Below are 21,171 nucleotides of genomic sequence, written 5' to 3' on the forward strand. Positions count from 1 at the left end.
AACAAGGAAAAAGTCTGCAGTAAGCCCAGTAAGTTCTCTGAAAGGCTTCCTGAACCTGGTTTTCGAAAAGGAGAGCCTCTCAAGAACTGAGGAGCTGGTAGCACTTGAAGCAGTTCAGCTCCCTGGCATCTCAGGAGAAACCAAGTCGCGTCTGCGGTGGGGAGGTTCAGAACTGAAAACCACGTTCTAGAGCCAACTAAATGTTCCAAGTATGCACAGAAGCATCTAGAGAGGCTCTATTTAATTTTCTATAGCAAGAACACTTCCCATAAGACAAGGTATGTTTAAAAAAGTTTAACTTTGTCATTAAATCTGCAGTTACTTAAGACTTCCTGATGAGATAGATACGTTACTTGAGATCTGATCTCTGCCCACCTCTAGCACGGCAGCATCAGCATCAGTTTGTTTGAGCACAGCCGAGCCTTCCCAAAGCAGTGTCCCATCTCTGCATTGGCTGGAGCCACTAACACCAGCATCATCATGCCTGCTTGCTCATTTTTGAGAATCAGGATGCTGAACGAGGCCACCTGAAACACAAACTGTCTTTTGCAGTCACGAATGATCAGTATGAGTTTGTGGGGAAAATCCCAGGTAACTCCCAGCCACTGTGTCTAAGAGCAAAGGGCAGGGCTTTCCATCTATCTCTGATCTATCTCAACCTTCTTAGCAAACACACCATTTCACTGACAGAAGGCTCCACATCCAGAAACAACGTTCTTCCAGGTACCAACACATTACCTCAAAATTTGGCCTTCCATTCCTCTCCCCATTCCCATCTATATGCATCAATGTATTTTTATCAGAATCAGATCTGTGTTTTAAAAGCCATTTATTTATTTTAATGTGTTTGCCTTACGTGTGTATTACTATCATGATTATCTGTAGCCTTGCTCAAAATGCAATCAAGTTACTCAGGCACACAGCCTCACTAATCTCTAGAACCACGCATGTTCTTCAACTCCCTCATCTATTTTTAAAGGGCATTTCTGTAAAGCCTCATCATTTTGATACTAAAACAGTGCTGGGAATGTACATGGGCTGTTGAGACGTCTGTTTTTACACGGCCTATCAATATGCCTAAAGTTTGACTTTTTTGTGCTGTGTCAGATCTCAGCAGGAGATATTCATTTGAAAGAGTGTACTGATGATCCAACTCCAAACTAAATTTAAGCCTTCTTGTAATCGAGATATAATATGTTTAAAGCCTGAGGTTTTCCTGGGCTGTGTCAGATCTTATCCATAGTGACCAGCGTGAAAGTGTGCACTGCTCATAGAACTCTACTCCAGGATAAACATAAGCCTTTTTTTTTAATGCAGACGTCATACAAACAAGGTTTTTCACTCAGGATTTTTTGGTTGGTCAAGTAAACTTCTGGGTAAAGTCCCTTCTGTGACAGTCAGTAATACGCAACTTGTGGGTCGGAGGGAGGAGAGGAGGTGCTCCTAATTACTCTTTTTGAGCAGACTAATTGTAAAAGAATTAAAAATAGACACTTTCACATCCCATATGACAGTAGCCAGCAAATCAAGACCAGCACACAAACAAGTTTTTTTTGAAGCACATGAAAAAATCTACCCCTCCCACAAAAGGGACTCACGTAATCACTCTTGAAAACAATGTGCAAGGGTAAACTTTCACAGTCAGGCTATCCTGCTAATGCCCTTAACTAACTGCTCACAGGATCTAAGAAGCTGCAGATATGTAAGTACAGAAAAGATACATACTTTTTTTTTCTTCTTTTTTTCATGCCAGCAAACAACTCTAGAAAGATGCTTTCTTTTTGCATTATACTGAACATTTTCATGTGGCAGGAGAGATAAGTCTTGTGGAGGAAACTCTGTCTGATTTTATATTGCTATCTTAATATGTTTCTTGTTAATTTTCATTTAAAGACAAATGATCCATAACATCAAGTTATTTCTAATGCTTTCTTACAATACCAATTTCTTATAGGAAGATTTCTAATTATTTTGACAACCAGAAAGAAACATTTGATACTATATTATCTCAGAGTTTTGTTTAGTTTAAGTAATTTAAATTATACTAAAAAAGAACTGCTGTTGAAGTAGTAAGTGGGACATTGAAGTTCACAACTCATTCACTGAACACTGCAGAATACTTTAGTATTAGCAGGGAGCCTTAAAACAAATCTGTACCATGGTAATGAATCCACAGCTTGCTCATTCATATGTGCTCCTTGTCTCTATTCTCAGCTCAAGAGCTCCTCAGTTGCTCTTCCCATGTCTGAATACTGTAGCAGAGTATTTTATGAATCCAAAATGTTAGGAACTTATTCCTTTTCTACCATTTCTTTCAAAGTTTTCCGAAGGCATTCTTTTTCTGAATCATAGTCAGCTTTCCCCTTATTACTGATGTTCATGACACAAAACTAAATAAATATTACAAGTAATTGGACTTTTTTACACCTTCATGTTAAATATGATACTTCTTCATGTTATACTGTTAAAACTAGATAGGCTGTGAAAAAAGCAACAATTTACTAGGAAAAAAATAGATGCATGCATGCTCTTGAACACAAAACAGAAGAGGTCTGAGATTTCTATGGCTCCTCCAGAATAGAGACAAAGGTACTGAAAACTGAGCTGGCCACTCATCTTTAACAGCTCAAGTCTTATCCCTTTTTGTTCAAAGAATGAGGAGTATGGATACATGTAAGGAATAATAAATTTAAGCTACAGTTATGAAGTTTTAATCCCTGAAATTAATTAAATCTGGCATCTGCACAGATTTCATATCACTCCTTCAGGAAACATATTTGTGTATATATATATATATGTATGTTCAAGGTTTGCATTTTTCTAGTTTCTAAGATACAAAGTCTTTATTTGTATCTTATTAGACCATTTTTTCCTCTTCTACTTGCAGAAGTGCAATTGTTAGTGACTTTTATTTATTTGGCATGTTTCGGACCCTCTCCTTTTCATACTGAGTAGACTCGGGCAGGTAAACTGAATGGAGGTTAATCTCAGCACCAGCACTGCTGTAAAAATTAACATGCATCTTTGGTCAATATGATTTAGGTCAGATAATTCTTACACCTTTCGTAGTTATCACATTTGGAAAGAAAGATCCAACAGATATGAGCTAGACACATACATGTCTTCTACTTTGCCTTTAACTATTTATGTAGCATTTCAACTCAACTTCTTCATTTCCATTTCACTTATTTTACTGTAACTCTTATTATTTTAGAATACAAAATGCAATTTGATAAAGCAGGTAATAATAGATAAAAGCTGAACCAGAAAGATCCTATACAGCATGCATCCAAAAATTCTGTTACAGAATTGACTTAAAGAATATTTTAATTCTTCCTACTCATCTTTAAGAGAATTTAACTCATGCAATGCACACTTTGGTTCTCCATAGAGTGGTTTAAACATTTTGCTTTAGTATTCCAACAAATTTAGATTTCTACTAGGAAAAAGTACTAGACTAGAACTATCTCACTAAAATCAGCCATGAGTAGTGAGGATTCAGTCATCAGGCTTCTCGTAAGTTTGGACATGAAACTCAACAGCTTTGAAAATAATGTACTACAAGAATACGAGAATTACAGCACTAGAAAGAAACAGGAAGCTTTAGGAAACGCCTGTCTCTTGCCTCAGCTTTTATGAAGCCACGTGTAGTCCCAAGCCTAGATAAATGCAGCTTTCTCAGATAAATGTACCTTCGCATATTAACAAAGCATTCTGCTATGCAACCTGGCATGCATACTTTTTAATATATGTAAGATAGTTGGAAAAAACCCTCATTTCTCAAGTACATAAAACACATAATACAGTGAGGATCACAACAATGGTAAATTAGGAGTTCAGCCAGAAAATATTACTGGTCAAAAGAAAACAATTAATTTTAGAAATTAAGGAAAAAAAAATAAACACATTACCCACAGCATTGCATATTTCCCATCTTTCACTGTTTTTAAGCTCTCTAAAGCTTACACAGCTTTGATCAACAGAGGGCTGTAGAGCTCAGTAAAGTCCTCAAATTAGGCAATGCAAGGAAATAGGAGAAATTTATTTCCAAACCATTTCTCCTAAATCATTTATACATACCCCAAAATTTTATTCAGTTTGTTAACAATACAGTTTGTTAAAGAAATAATGTTCATCCATCTCAAAGTGATGAAAAAATCATGCTATGTGCAGAGCAAGGCTACATCCATGATCTGCCATGCCTTACCAAGAAGGTAATTTTATCGCTCCTACACTAGATAGTGGACAGATGGACCAGGGATTTACCTCAAAGAGTAAAGATTATTAAAGAGAAAGATAGACAAATCACACATTAAATTACAACAAACAGTTAAAGCCTTTTATAGTATTTCCCATAGTGCAAAATAAATAAAAAAATAAAATAAAATAAAATAAAAAATAAAACAAAAAAGCAAACAAACAAACCAAAAAATCCCACAGATGGTGTTCCTCTACCAAAAGCAGGAGATGAAAGCAAGGAGAAAACTCATTTAGTTCACAGAGAGAGCTTTTTATCACTGCTTGCACATAACTTAAATTGTGTGATCTAAGTTTGTAATACTATAATTGTAGGCTTATAGCTCAGGTTTACCACTTCCATAGTTCAATAAATACAACACAGTATTCCATGTTTAAGAGCCATAACAGGTAAACACCTGAAGGAAGCCAGGCTAGGGGTGACACCTGTGTGGTTATTATTGCAATAAAATATCCATCAAGCACATAGAACAGGTTAAAAGCAGGCTATCTAACAAATCTCATCAAGTCAGTGGCTAAAGAAAAACTCACTACTGAGTGTGTGTATTTCAACAATTGTCCACTCATTATCAGAAAGCAAATGCAACACTAAAACTGGAAGAGAGCAAGTGACAGAACACGAGGAACAAATGGCACTGGTCGGAAGCCTGGGCATAATATTAACTTTATACTCTCCCAGGTGCACGTTCCTCCCAGGTAGAAGCAGAGAACAAGGGCCGTGCCATAGACTGCAGTTATCCCAGGACCCAGTGAATCCGGGAAGCACTCAGGATTGCAGGTAGATCATGTCATAAGCTCTCTAGTAAATGCTGCCCAATTCTGCCTCAAACACATAGTCCACTGAGCAGAAAAGGTGGGGGTCACAGAGGTGAGCACGTTTTGTGGAAGGTGAGAACCCCATTCTCCCTTACTGGAACTGAACTGGAGTGGGAACAGAAGACCCAAAACTATTCTGCCTCATTGAGGCACTTGAGAAGCTCACCTTGAATTATCAAAAGAGAGACTACGTAAACACTCCTGGGGGTGGATAGGGGCTATTAAAGCAGTCTTTATTCCAAGAGGAAAGGCTCAACAAAAACAGCAACTGCAAACTGCTTTTGGAGAAATTTAAATGAGACGACCACGATTTAGGAGGGAGGTTGATTAAACACTACTACAGTATAAAGGGCTAATTCTCCTTCTCTCAAGTCCTCCAAATGAAGACCAAACACCCTTGTGGAATATATGCTCTAAGTGAATAGCTAGTGGGATCTATACACAAATAACTAAAACATTAACATTGACCTCTTGAAATATCAATGAGTAAGTGGTCTTTCTGCACTAGAGCTTTATCCGTGTCACTGAATCCTGCATATCAGCAGACAAACCTAAACAACTTTCTCTACTGATAAAGGTACTGATAAAGAGACAAGAATTTTAAATATTTAATGCATTAAAATCACGTACCCCTATGAAAAAAAAAAAAGTGGCAATATCTTAAAAATTACTAAATTGGTAAAGTCAATTAACTTATGTACTCATAAAGTACTACTAGGGTATATAACTCAGTAACTCTGCTATGAATCAAGTCCACATACTGATCAGTTGCTGTGAGGTTTGCAGCAATAAGGAGGCAACACTCTCCAGTTTTGCTCTAAGAATCTAATAACACAAGTGCCACCCAAACTGAGGCCACTGTTGTTTTTTTCAGATACATTCTGTGGAAGATGGCATATGTTCTGTAAGTGTAACAGATAGATCACAAAGGATTGCTGCAAGGAAACATTGACTTGATAGAAAACATGAGGCAGAAAATAACTTTGTTTTACTTAATAGTTCAGACACAAGAAACCGTTTTAAGTGCAGTCCATTCAAAATTGACAAGAAAAACTGAAAAACTTGCTGACGTCAGCAGAGTTCATCTAACAACAGTGAGAGCTCAGATGTACAAAGAAGCTCCGCTGATGTATATTACATTTTCAGATGGCAGCAACTTTATCATCTGCTTGAGCTTCAAGATGGATATAGAATCTCAAGGGTTTTTAAGACATATTAAATATATTCAGGAAGTGTAGACATCATTGTGACTGCTCCAAAATGTCCATACGTACCTATATACAAACAGAACACTATTATTCATCTAGAGTACTGTAAAATGTGTACCCTACATTACATGCAAAATACTTCGGGGATAGTAGAAGCCCTGCCCAGGGCTGACTCCCACAGCCAGCAGAAGAGCCTGCTGGCATCCAATGTGTACATCTGGAAGGTACATTAGCTGTGGTTCTCCAGCGCTCTTCTCATCTGCTTGTGGCCAATTTGTCCCACTGCGGAACTAGAGAACTTCATTAGGAATCAGGAACATAGCTCTGGGGGCCTTGTGTTAGAGGGTAAAGAGAAGGAAGAACTGTCTGAGATGGCTGCTCCCTGTGTGTGTCCATGCACCAGGGATGGACACAAGCACTCTCCTGGCTGCAACTCCTGTTCAACAGAGCCATGCTTCTATGCAAGGGTAAATATCCTACTTTGAGCAACAGTGAGTTCTAACGTTAAAGTAGATGATCCTACTTTATCATGCAAAAGTAGATAGGGTTTTATAAAATTCTACTATTGATGTCAGAAGAAATGACTAAAATTGCAGAATTTTGCCTAAACCATACAAACACTGACAGACAGAAGAATGGATGTGACAAATACACATTATTTATGAGCAAAAACTACCATAACTTTAGAGAGAAGAGGAAATAAAATTATGCTGTGAATGTACTGTCGTTAGACACTGCAATAAAACAGTTTATCATACACCTTAATCACAAGCAAAGAGAAGCTGTGGAGAAATGATTTTACCTAAACATCAAGGGAGACAGGGGTAGAAAATAAATGTTGTGCTGGGAATCTGAACAAGTAATCAGAAGCATTCAAATAAGAGAAACAGAACAAACTGAAATACCTCACTGACTCTTATCCAGAGTCTTATCCATGCCTACACAAACCCAAATGATTTTCCATGAAAAGCAGCCTGTTATACTTTAGTAAACTAAGCCATGCTACATTCTCCTATAAGAGACACTCTAAGGTATTTGAGATATTCTTAAATCTGCACAGCAGTCACAGAGCTGATACTTAGCAATTCAGTTTCTCTATTCAAGTCATAATACTCCCAGTTCACATTTGACTTCCAACCCTGAAAGCAGTGCTCACATTTATTGACGCGCTACTTATTTTCTTGAGATGTTTAAGAATCAGAACACCATACATTTAGCCGTCAGAAATCTCTCACCTGTCTATCCTACAGCCTGTGCATGAATAGATTTGATAGAGTATCTACATGCTACATTTCTTCCTACCACATGTAATGTAACTTACGCATGTATCTTATTGCATTGAGTCCACCGCAATATAAAGATCAGGAATTTGAGATCTATCACCAGCTATGCAGGTTTACTCTTTAAAGAGCACCTTGCATGCCCCAGCCAAGCTAAGCCAAAGTCTGATCAAACTGTATAATTCAAAAAGTGCTGCAGGTAAATTAGTTGTGAACAACCTGAAATAAACAGGATAATCTCATCAAAACATGAAAGATGATACTAACCTTTTAATGCTTCCACAAGTTAATAAAAAGGTAATAAATACTTCATTAAAGGTGTAGCTCAAAACCCAAAAAACTGAGAGGTATTTTACTGGAAGTCTTCTTCAAGCAACGTTGTAGCTGTTGGTAAATACTGACTGTTGAAAGGCAAATCCTTCAGAAAGAATCCAGATACTTTAAAGATATCAGATGGATTTAAAATTTAAGTTTATAACAGCTCTTATCTCCAGATAATATTCTGCATTAAAGTAGAAGCAATCATGACTCCTATTTTAACCCACATAACTGCAGATAAACAGGCTGACAGTTTTTATGAGTCATCCAGATGGAAAAGATGTCTGATATCAAAACTAGCATTAATATTTACTATCTCTAGAAACATAGCCGCCTCTCTCCATTACAGTCATAACAACACAAAAAGAGTTTGAAAAGAGTGATTGCTGAGAGCATGCCATGACTACATATAAGAATAATTTCTTCAGGGTTTGTTTTTCTTCTTTTTAAGTACATAAATAGAGCACCGTATAATTCTGAAGTTATGGTGCTTTCAACAGTGTTGAGAGACTTTTACAAGAGTATTCTCAGGCAGTCACCTTCTTACAACCGGGTATGAACGCAAAGAAAAAGTCTGAGATTGCAATGTGCCTGGTTGGCTGTTGGAAGTTTTCCTGAAGTTTTTTAGAGGGTGCAAGAAATAAAATCATCTCACTTCTTTTCACAAGCAGTCTCACCAACAAGAACTGAAAGACACAACCAATCTTCACAGACAAGAGTGGGAAGCATGCATTTTCTTTAAAAACTCACTGTGATCAAATACGTAGTTTGAGTGAAGACCAACTAAGAAGGAATACCACGAAAATGACAAATACCTTAAGGATGGTACTAACCAGCAATAGATTTCTCACTTCGATTTGTGAGCTAATTTCTTCAGACTTTAGGTAATATTTTGCCGAACAGCTGCTTAAGGAGTAACATCAGATGCCCCCCATCCTTTCTGACTTAAAAATCAACTTAAAAGCATTCTGTACTGAAAGGAATATCAATGGGATGGGGCCCTTTCCACTTCTAAAATTCTGCTAAATCATTTTTTTCTATTTTAAGTTCCCCAAGTCACTGCCACTTTGCAGATCTTCCGTGTCATTTCTGACTATGGAGGTTAAGCAATTTTTTAAATCTGCTAAATTATAATGTATGTGAAATACTTCAGATAGGTTATATCTCTTTTGCAGCACCACTTAAAAGAGACTGAAGTAGTAGTCTTAGGAATTTATGTATATAAACAATATCTCAATTAGATTTCCAAAGTTCTTAGCGCTAGTATTAAATAGGCTGAATTATTATTATTCAAGCATTGGAACTGACTGTCCAGGGATGTGCTGGAGTCACCATATCCAAGAGGTGTTCAAGAAATGTGGAGATGCGGCACTGAGGGACATGGGTTAGTGGTATGACAGGATGGACTGACAGTTGGACTTCGTGATCTTAGAGGTCTTTTCCAAGTCTTTAATGACTGTATGAGTATAATTATATAATTTTCAGGCTAAGGGAATTGGGACCATTCACTCTGGAGAAGGTTGTGAGGTGACCTGACAACAGCCTTTCAGTATCTAAAGGGAAGGTACAGGAAAGAAGGGGCAGACCCTTTAGCAAGCTCTGTGGTGACAGAACAAGGGGAAATGGCTTCAAGCTCAAAGAGGGGAGATGCAGGTTAGATATAAGGAAAAAGCCTTCTACCGTGAGAGTGGTGAGGCACTGGAACAGGTTGCCTAGAGATGAAGTTGATGCCCCGTCCCCAGAGACTTTCAAAGTGAGCGTGGCTCTGGTGTCCCTGTTCACTGCAGGGGAGTTGGACTAGATGGCCTCTAAAGGTCCCTTCCAACTCTAAGGATTCTATGTTTAATGCCAGTAAGATAAGCAACAACACTGAAAATTAGTTTTCCCAAACAATTTAAACCAGGTCAAAGTGCATCCTTAGAAACAAAATACTGCCTAAAAAATAAACTGTAATACATTATAAGATTTTATTTTTATATCTGACCCTTGGGGATTTCATATAGTCATTAATCACATGATTTCTTCAGACTCCTTTTTCCTCTCAGACTGGTTTCACTAGTTGTCTACCTCCTGATCATCTGTTAGCTTCACTTCCAAGAACATGGGGAGTTACAGGGAAGGTTTAGGTTAGATATTAGGAGGAAGTTTTTCACTCAGAGGGTTGTGACACACTGGAACAGACTGTCCAAGGAAGCTGTGGATGCCCCAGCTGAATGTGGCTCTGGGCAGCCTGGTCTAGTGGATGGCACGCCTGCACATAGCAGGGGGGTTGAAACTAGATGATCTTTGAGGTCCTTTTCAACTCAGGCCATTCTCTGATTCTGATGTCTCTGGTATATCATTTTGCCCATTGTCTGATTTTTTTTTTTTTTTTTTGGTAGTGAAAGAATTGAGATCAAAATATTAAAGCTGGGGAAAGTCATCTTTTTTTTTTGTTTTTGGAAGCAGGCTTGAAAAAGTATTTCACCATACTGAAGTTTCATTTCAGCTTTTTAGAATCTTGCTTTTTTCTGATATAGGTTGGCCACTGTTATGCAGAAGTAGTTTATCTACGTTTATTACAAAATGTCCCCTTTTGTTTTTTTTCATGTAAGGTCCACTGAGCTTCCTGCAGAAACGCCAGTTGCAGAAATGGACACTTTCCCAACTTTTCAGACAAACAGTTCTACCTGCGACTTGTATGAACATAAGGATACAGCAAGGATAATCCTATCTGTGTTCTACAGCCTCATCTTAATTCTTGGAGTACTCGGAAACACAATTGCCCTCACTGTCATTTTTAAAAACAGAAAGAAGATAAACTCTACTACCCTCTATTCAACAAATCTCGTCCTCTCAGATCTACTGTTCTGTATTGCCCTGCCTACAAGGATAGCCTACTACGCCCTGGGATTCCATTGGCCATTTGGAGAAGCATTATGTCGAATAACTGCTCTCTTGTTTTACATTAACACTTATGCAGGTGTGAACTTCATGACGTGTCTGAGTATTGACAGATTTTTCGCTGTCGTCCATCCATTCCGATACAAGATCAGAAGGATTAAATACGCCAAGGGCATTTGTGTATTTATCTGGTTTCTTGTATTCAGCCAAACTTTCCCATTGCTTATACAGCCCATGACACATGAAGAAAATGAAAGGACTACATGTATGGAATATCCAAACTTTGAAAAAATAGCCCATTTACCATTTATACTTCTTGCTGCCTGCTTAGTAGGATACCTTATTCCCCTTGGAATTATACTATTTTGTTATTCTCAAATCAGCTGCAAACTTTTTCAAACAGCCAAGGAAAATCCACTGACTGAAAAATCAGGGATAAACAAAAAAGCTATCAATACAATCCTATTTGTAATTATAGTGTTCATCATTTGCTTTACCCCTTATCATGTTGCAATCATACAACACATGATTAAGAAGCTTCAGTATCAACCCTTATGCAACGAAAACCAAATTTTCCAGAAATCACTCCATTATACCGTGTTTCTGATGAATTTTAATTGCTGTCTAGATCCTTTCATCTATTTCTTTGCATGCAAAGGATACAAAAGGACTGTTCTGAAAATACTGAGGCGACAAGTGAGCGTATCAATTTCAAGTGCTGCCAGATCACACCATGAAGAAAGCTCACGCGATGTGGGAGAAACACAAATGATGGTACTCGCAAAATCTGCCAATGGGAAGTTACCTGAAAAATCAAGTCTGTAGTACAATGTAGTGAAGTAGGCTTAAAAATCCTGGGTCCATGGTAAAAATTCTTAACATTCCCTGTACAGTAGCTTCAGGAAGATTCTGCTTCTCAGGATGTCAGGAAATCAAGGACTGATGTTAGACCGAAAAAGAATTACCACAGGACAGCAGGAAGACTCAAAATTACAACTTCCTAGCTACATCATTTTGACTGATCTCATTACTTTTTTCCAGGAAATGCACACCATTGTGAACATCCAAATTCCATACTGCTGGATGTCATCAACTCAAGCAAAGACTTGACTCAGTTTAACTGGATGCCTGAGAAAGGATTAAACAAAAAATAGCTTATAACTCAAGAGTTACAACTAGCACACCTGAAAATTACAAGAGCTCTAGCTGAGCTACAAGTACATCAATGGGTTTGTTATCCTAATCACAGAAGTCAAGCAATCAAATTTTTAGATAAAATGGACAGCTTCTATGCACAGTTTGACTGCTGCAAGTGCTTAGTTTATAGTAATTTGGAGGTAAAAGTGCATTTTATAGTACTTATAGATTATAGAGTACTATATAGATTACGTTTGTCTTACTGGAGAATTCACAGATACTTTTGTCAAATATTACAGATGAAAATTTAATGAAGTCTTCAATTCTCCCAAATACTGACTGTGCCCCACACATTCAATCACTTGTTCTTTTCAAGGTCTATTACCTCTTGAATCCTTTTTCTAAGGGAGAACTTTTCTTTCCAGTATGTATTATAAAGAGACTCTAAGTTGTACATAAATTATTTATGAACGCAGAAATAAGTTGATGCTAGAGACTGAAACACAAAAAGTGCACTGTTTTGGTTAAAAGAAGATGGATATAGGTTTAAAAGGCATGGAGCTGCCAGGGGAGGGGTAGCTGAGGGTTAGGGAAAGGATCTGCACCAGAGGGCTGTGGACATAGAATGGGCTGTCCAGGGCTGTGGGCACGGCTCCATGCTGCTGGAGTTCATGGAGCATCTGGACACTGCTTTCAGACAAAGGGCCTCATTTTTGTGTGGTCCTGTGTGAAGCTGGGAGTTGGACTCGATGATCCTTATGGGTCCCTTCTGACTTGGGATATCCTACGATTCTATGATCGAGAAATGGGATCAGCAGGATTGGCTGGGAAAGAACAAGTTTTTCTACCGTGCCTTCACAGAGCACATCTGGAATGCATTTGGGCACACTGAAATGGTGCCCGAAGTGACCAAATGACATAAACACATCCTACTGGAATTGGCTGACTACCAACATACATCCAGGATGTGGGTCTTGGGTTCCTGCTGTCATGCCCTTCCGTAACGTGTCAATTTCCTTCCCTGCTTTATTTCTGGCCCCCATGTCTTTTCTTTTGTCTTCTGTCTTATTAATATACCTTCACTTGCCAACACAACTTGGTCATTGCGCCATGTGATGAAAAAGGAAATCTAAAGAATGCCTGATAATTACTGGCAAAAGGTAGGCCAGATGTCAGAATAAATTTTATTTATTGCAGCTATATCTCTCCAGCATTTAGACTGTTCTGAAAAGCGATCAAATAAACAGTTACATTTGCCATCTTTGCAATTTCTTCCTTCCTCATGTGTTGACCTCCGCTTACCTGCAAACGTGGAAGGGCTGTAGCTGAAAGGCAGTATGGAAAAATTAATTAATAATTACTTTATTATGGGAAAGAAAAAACAAAAGATCCTATATGTCATACCACTTAGACTGTCAAAATTTAATTTCCAGTTCCAGAAGACACTATGTTGCCACAGGAAAGTGGAATACAAAAATTTGTTTTTAACATGAGAAGTTTCACTTAATTCTGTATATTATAGCAGTTTTGTTCTCGCCAGTTGTTTTTAATAAACTATTTAAGAATCTGTTGCTATAGGAGTCAATAAATGATAACTTGATAAAGTCACAGACTACTCATGATTGCCTAGAAGTTCTAAAAATAAACTATATATATTAACACTATAGCAATGCAAGCTCTTTTTACTCTACTAATGTCTGTTTTTTTTCACTTCTGGCATGCATCTATTGTCATAAAGCCTTAAGGCTAGAAATCCATAAAATAGAACTCAAGCATATATCACAACACTACATAATGCACATATTTACTCACTTTTAAGCAGAAACAAAGTGAAGGGCTGCACTGACAACTTCAGTTTCTCTGTCCCTATTTTCTCATGTTAGCAATTCTGTTATTTTCAAGTCCAGACTCTGAAAATGTTATGTGATTTTAAAAACAAACAGCTAACTTTGTACAAAAATACTGCTTTTGCTCAAATAAGCCTGAGAGCATTGGTCTAGTTTGATACCGGTTAAAAAAAAAAGCTTATGTCCTTATTTTAATATTTCTCAGATATCGAACAAAACAATAATGATTATAAAATTAAAAAAAAATAATAAAATAATAACAATAAAAAAATTGAAAGATAAGCTCAATTTCCTGACAAAAGTCCTAAAGACAAAGTGACAATTTACAGCTGAGGTAGCTGATGCCACTGCTTCCCGTCAATGCTCATGAGTACTTAACAGATCATGCAAACTCATAATAGTGAGATGAAATTTGAAACTGTCTATTAGAAACTGCCAGAAGTAGTGGTGGTGGTTTCAGCTGGCCTACGAATCTGTTTTAAAGGAGCTGTCTTTCTTCTACCAGTTGTGCTGTGGGGCCATCACCAGAGCGGTGGTAAGAAGCTGCTGCATGGGAGCAAGGGAGGATGAAAAATTTTGAAAGCTTGCAGCTCTTCCCAAATGACTGATTTTCTTCAAGAAGCCTTTTCCTGTTCATTCTACAGGCAGTCTTTCCCTGGTATTGGTGGTTGGAATATTTTTAGAACAGAATTTTTACCCACCGAAGCACACCTCCAGTCCCTCTCCTCCTGCATGCCTCAAACACATGAATAAAGGGAGTAAAACTGTAGCTGGTATCTCTTCTCCTCTCCAACACTGAGTATACAACATGCTGAGAAAGGAAGCGAAAGGGCTCTGAACACATAAAGAGACTGTTGAAACAAAGCAATTAAGATTAAGTATCCTGACTTTTTCCTTCGAAAGAAGGTCAGCCATTAACACTGAGGAAGTTCACACCAGCAAATTCTCAGAGCAAAACGATGATTGGCAGACAGTTATTCCAAAGGTAGCACATAACATTTAGCAAACATGACTGGCACTAATAGACGTCCAGGAAATACTGGCTGCTGGTGTTTCTCATGGGTAGGAACTTCAAATTACTTCTGTATTTCTTGTTTGAGATATCATGGAACACTGTCTTCAAGTAAACCAGAGTTCTTTTCTAATGAGACAGATACATTAGTGGAAGACACATCATAGAGTAAGATTCCCTTGGATCTTTGTACTTTCCACAAAAAGAAAGGAAAGATCTGATTCTGTTGGTCTGAGAAGAAAAGAGAATGTCACGTTATGCAACAAATGGCTGAAGCAGTATGAACTTTGCAAGAAAAAATCAGAATCCATCTTTGGCAAAAGGTTTTGATGAGCTTTTTGCTGTGACAAGCTGAGAATTGGTTGTACAGATCTGGATCTTGTTCTCCCTTTTCACATATGAAGCAAGCAGCTGACAAGCAGTATTAGATTCAAGCTGTTTAACTCAGGAGGATCTCAATGAAGTTTTATTGGTAAACAGGGTCCCTATTTGGATGGCAAAGTCCAGTCAGGACCTTAAAAACTGCTCATGACAAAATGATGGAACACCTTTCAATTCAAGACTTAGCAGGGTATGGCTAGGGCAGCTGCTAAGAGGACTAAAATGAGCTTGTATGAAAAGTTGTTTCTTTAGTTCCACTAGATAAAGTAAATGGAAGAGTTAATGATAGGGAAGACAACTTCAAAGAATCATCATTTTACAAGTCTCTTTGCTAAGTTAGAACAAGTAGTCTTTTTTGCTGTTTCTCCCTGCAACAGGACTTTCCCGAGATGTCTGGCCTTCGGTTAGTGAAGGAAAAACATTTTAGACTTAGGTGAAGATCTGCAACCCTAGCAGAAAGCAAGTCTGATAAGAGTTTGGATTCTGGGTTTCCAAACAGAGTCACTAGATCGTGAAAACAAACTACCCAAGCCATACCAAGCTTTTCTGTTGGAGATTCAAAGCTCCTGGAAAGCTGATAGAAGGGACGCAATTATCTCCAAATAGGTACTGTTTCCTTTCAGGACTGAGATGATCTCACATTATGCAGTTTGTTGATATACAACAAGTATATGGTCTCTAAATAACAAAATTAAAAAAGCAGGGGAAGAGAAAGGCAGGGTGTTTTGCCTTTCAAGGTGTCTGTTCAGAAACTGGCTGGACATCAGCCTGCTTGGGGTAGGTGGTGAGCAACTGCTTTTGCACTGCTTGTTTTTTTCTCACTTATTAAATCATCTTCGCCTCCACCCATGAGTTTTCTCGCTTTTACTCTTCCTATTCTCTTCACTATCCATCTGGGGAGGAAAGAATGAGCCAGCAGCAGCATGGGTGTTTAGCTGCTGGCCAGCGTCAAGCCACCGTACAGGCCTACATGGAAGCCCTGCTCTAAGACACTGATATATAATCTGCACTTAGCTTCCACAGACTATGTTAGCATGCTCACTAACCAAATGGATAGAGCTGCAGTTATCCTCCACATTCAAACTCTGTGGCTTTTTGGAACGTTGTCTGGAGACAAACTGACATTCAGCTTGGACAGAAACAAAGACATCAGAAAGACCTTAGGAAAGTCTAATGGGAGAAAACTTAAAAAAACCAACCAATTAAAAGAAAAAAAAAGAAGAAAAAAAACCAGCCATCAGAATTGTAACTGGCTAGCAACACTATTTACCTTAATGTTAGCCTAAAAGAAACTGGTCTTTGTCAAACAAGTTGTAATGGTTCCAGCAAAACCCTGTTGACTCAAAGTGACAACTTCAGAATGGAAGAATGAGGGTAGGATGTCCATCAGTGACTGGAACAGTACTCAGGAGAGCTCTGGGACAATAAAAACTCCTGCTGCCTGACTTTTGCTATTGTCCTGACAGCTACACAGATGAGGAACTTGTCAGCTACACTCATCTCTTAGCAAAAGCCAATAACAGCAGCTGTGTGAAATAGTAAACATGCTATCACAAATAACACAGTTCCTGAAGCTGCTTAATGCCTCCTCTTTTACCAGCTAGCTTATTAATATAAAAAGGTAAAGACTAATCTAGTTCTGAAATTCAAAAGCTTTCAGGTAAGCAAGGAATGTATAGACTCCGTGAAGACTATGACCCTCTAATAAAGTGAAAATGAATGTGGCACAGCTGAAGAGAATGAGGAAAGAAACTCTGCCTTATACAATCAATTTTAGAGGACCTGAAAAGCAGGGATGTAATCTGTCTCTTCTACCTCCATGCCTGTGACACAGAGCAGAAAAAGAGCTCAAGACAAAGCTCAACAGTTTGTATTTTAGCAGTATCTCTCTATGCTGTCTCAATACAGACAAGGTGAAGGGGCATCAAGAATCTCCTGCTCCCATCTGTAGACTAAGGCTACAGTACAAAATGAACACAATCAAGCTGCAATTCTTCTCTGAAGAAAAACTAGGCTTTCTGTAATAAATGCTCAAACATATTTCCTCTTTTTTTTTTTTTTTTTTTTTTCCTCTCAGAATACTGCCTTGGTTTCCTGCAATGTCTAAATTTGGACCTCTTGAGGCAGACATCTTATCTTTGTATATAACAGTCCACAGTCTTTCTTCCATCAGTTTGTCTGGCACCTTTTTGAACCCACATAAAAGTCTGTAGCATCTTGAAGCAAAAAGTCTGTGCATGGTGTCTAGGGCCATTTCATTTTGTCTGTGACACCTGCAAGTTTCATTTGAAGTCCCCTGTTTGCCATACTGGAAATGAGTGAACATGATGACTCTACGTTTACCCTGTCCACATCCCTCATGATTTCAGACATGCAACAAAACCCCTTCCTTCGAGTCATCTAATCTCTTTTCCCATGAACACCACGCTATTGGTCACTTCATACAAATTACAGAGAGAAGGAAAGAAGGCCAAAACACAGAAAAAATGCAAATCTGAATGTGCTAGAGCAGGTGGCAGAAGAGAGCAAGCTATGTCTACACAAAGGAAACCAACAGTGCACCATCTTTCTTTTCCTACCACAGCAGCACATAGGCAACTCTCAAAAATGAGATGTCAATCCATTACTGCCAAATTTGGATCACCTTGCTCGAACACATCAAATAAAGAAGAACCGGGCCTCAAATGTCTGGAAAAACAGGCTCAAAGGAATTTCAACAAATCAGAGAAGTCAAATGTGAAGTCCTGTACCTGACATGGAATCGTACAACAGAGCAGGCTGGGCACTGCCTGGATAGCAGGCAGTTTGGCAAAAAGGGCTTGGGCCTTGGTGTTCAAAAGGAACCGGTACTGCTTAGCCAAATGTACAGGACGATGTTAGAAAGAACATCAAGGGAAGCAATCCTTCTCTAGTCAGTACGTGTGAAATCATACTCAGAGTACTGTGACCCTTGTTATGCTGCTGGGGGGCAAAGCAAAGATGGAGACACACAGTTGCAGTAAGTAACAATCAGACAGGAGGCAGCATTTTTTCACCATGACATTAGTGGGTGGAAAAGGAGGTCAGAAAGGCTGTGCAATTTCTATCCTTAAGAGATTTTCAACATCTACTGGATACAGGTCTGACTAAATCTGTACTACCAGGGAAAGACAATCTGCTGAAATTCCTTCCAACCTGCATCCTTCTATGACTGTAACAAATTTGGTCAAAACATTAAGTCAGACAAACTCACTGTTCTCGGGGTAAAACTAGAAAATAATAACCGAAAATATTGTCTAGTGTTGTCCTCTAAGCTCATTGTCACTGGTATGCTCCTAAAATAAAAAGTGGTCAAGACACAGCTTAGATTTCTTTCCAAAAGGCTGCATCCATTTTTTTTCTCAGTGCAAAAAATATGAGTTTCTCCTCTTCCCCTTTTCTTTTCCTCACTTGTGACAGATGTTGTGCAAAGTGCTAAACTAAAAAAGCAAGCTTTGCACCTGTTCTGAACACAGCAACACTTGTGGTTATCCTACCCTCTCCAGAAAAGTATGCAGTTTTATACCACGCACAAGGAGAAATATGTTCCTCACACTAATAAGCTAGACATAGCAGTTTCATCCTTCCTGTGGCATGTAACTTTCGAGGGAAGTTGTGGTTAGTTAGCAGAAGGCACATAGATGCAGCCTACTTTAAATATAGAGATGCTGAAAACCGATTATTCTCAACTTATTAGGCTACTAAGCAGCCAAATAATGTTTTGACAGCGGCTAATGATACCAAGCAGCCAGGAATCTGATGAAACCTTCATACTGCAATTTCTAAGTATGGAAAGTTACAATAATTCTGTCTAGTTGTAATAACAATATAGATCCCTGTGTCCCATTGGACAGGAAGAGGTGAAGCAGCTGTGCCAGTGGCATGTATGAGGTATTTTTGACAGTGAAAGAAATGAAGACTCCAGGACAAGTGTTTTTTGCATGCTAGAAAAAAAATGAAAAAAGAAGTTCAGTGCATTTTCAATGGAAGCTTTTTGAAACAACACAGACATCCATCAAAATCATATTCCTTCACTTAGCTGAGCACAGATCAACTATTTTAAATGTGTCTGGGCTAGCAAATAAGAAAAACATATAATAGCTTTTTATGCTAAAAGAGGAACAAGAGGGCAAAGTTTCATATTCATGTTAGTTTAGATAAACTACAGAATGATTTCATTATTTGGGTTTTCTCCTAAATCACCACTTAAATTCCACAAGAGCTCAAAGTTGAAAATCCAAGTTAAAGCCCAGAGAGATACCATTTATTTGAGCAATTTTTTCTGGTAAAACAAACAGAAAGTCTGCCTTCTGTCTTTCCATCTATAATCATTTTTATATGATTCTGCTCTTTGTACTTACAAATATGTATTTTTTTTTAAAGTACTCTTCTGTGGTTATGTTTAAACATGTTAAGAAGATGGTGCTTAGGAACACGGCTTAGTAGTGGACTTGGTCTCTGCACGGATGGTTGGACTGGATGATCTTAAGGATCTTTTCAAACCTAAGTGATTCTATGTTTCTGTTTGTGTACCTCTGATTCTTGACAACATCTCATTATCTCTCCTCATGGCTTTGTTCTAGACAAAAAACAGTGTAATTTATCAGACAGGATATCTGGCTAGAGGTCTCTAACAACACAATATATTGTGTATCACTAAAAAAATTGTGGCCTGGAAGAAAGTATCTCAGTTCTATGGAGAAAAAAAATATCAAGCCATCTGAATTTGTTGGCATAACACATGATGTTTGTATAAATATCACCAAAGAAGTATCTTTCATCTTTAACTCCTCCTTAACCCACAAGCTTCAGCAGAATAAGAAAGAACGTTCTCTGATACCACCAGCAGCAGTGGAACTAGTGACCACAAACACTAGCAATGGCTACAAAAAGATCAGCTTTAAATTCTGGGCATAGCTAGGATACCTCCTCATCCTCTTCTGCTGCTTTTCTCTTGCACCAGTAAGGCCATTCAGCCAGTACCCTCATCCCATGCCTTTGGCCTCAAGCAGCCTCTGCATACATGTGAGCACTAGGGAAGTTGCCAACAGCTAAGCAAACCTACACAGCTAGACAGACCACCCCACGGACCACCACAGATAGTGAATCTTAGGTCAGGGAAATGCCTTCTGTTGCCCAAGCTTGTTTTACTGCCTCCATTAAAGGCCGCTATACGTTGCCTCCAGTCTTCTGCTGTGTGTGGAAGTTGAATTTGGAAAAATCAGTTCCTCTGGCTGTAGTTCTGCATTCCTAATAGAGTAAAGTCATTGCTGGTGATGAGTGGCCACTTACTGTACAGCTCAGCATCTCCATTCAAGCAGCCAAGCACCACCACCATCCTATAACCCTTTGCAGTGCTTCCCATGCTACAGCTTGCAAATTCCTGCTGAAATTAAATGACTCACGATTCAAATTGTAATAAAAATATCCACTAAAATATTTTTGGAACAGAAATCAATGAAGAGTTAGTAACATAATGTGTTTTGCACTGGAACAGTCTGCCCAGAGAGGCTGTGAATGCCCCATCCCTGAAGGTGCTCAAGGCCAGGTTGGATGGGCCCTGACATAGCAGGAGGCATCCCCACCCACAACAAGGAGTGGGACTGGGTGGGCTTTAAGGTCCCTTCCAACCCAAGCCCTTCTGTGATTCTGTGCTTTTAGCAACATAGCTAACATTAGATAAAGCCTCCTCAGCCTAAGCTAAGTTCTTCAGAGCTTTTTTTTTAAGTGGTGGTTTGGTGGTCTTTCCAATTTGAATCAGTTTTCCAAGAGATAGCAATGCTTACTATTAATTTATATCCTCTTTCAAAAGTGTTGTGAATATGAGGGCAAAATTATGGGGTTTGAACTCTGAACTCTCTTCTCAGAAATCTGATTCTAATGCTCTTTCACAAGGTGTCACTTTCTATTTCCAAGCAAAAACAGGAAACAAGTGCACCTCATTGGCCACAGACACAATTGGGTGGAAGAAATTTTTGGTTCTCTCTTCAGAGTTTACCATCTTCTCAAAAAAC

The 21,171-nt window shown here is 38.5% G+C and overlaps 2 protein-coding genes across 3 annotated transcripts in view; one reads left to right on the plus strand and one right to left on the minus strand.

Moving 5' to 3' along the window:
- UBAC2 (UBA domain containing 2) overlaps positions 1-21,171 on the minus strand; it is a 98,953-nt gene that overhangs the window by 40,161 nt on the left and 37,621 nt on the right. The window lies entirely within an intron of this gene.
- LOC116242748 (G protein-coupled receptor 183-like) lies at positions 1,709-13,395 on the plus strand. The gene is made up of 2 exons (XM_090129319.1): positions 1,709-5,035; positions 10,474-13,395. Exons 1-2 carry the CDS (start codon positions 4,887-4,889, stop codon positions 11,585-11,587), a joined length of 1,263 nt encoding a protein of 420 aa, XP_089985445.1. The 5' UTR covers positions 1,709-4,886; the 3' UTR covers positions 11,588-13,395.

This window comes from Phasianus colchicus, chromosome 1, assembly GCF_987193195.1.
Source record: "Phasianus colchicus chromosome 1, bPhaCol1.hap1.1, whole genome shotgun sequence".
NCBI lineage: Eukaryota > Metazoa > Chordata > Aves > Galliformes > Phasianidae > Phasianus > Phasianus colchicus.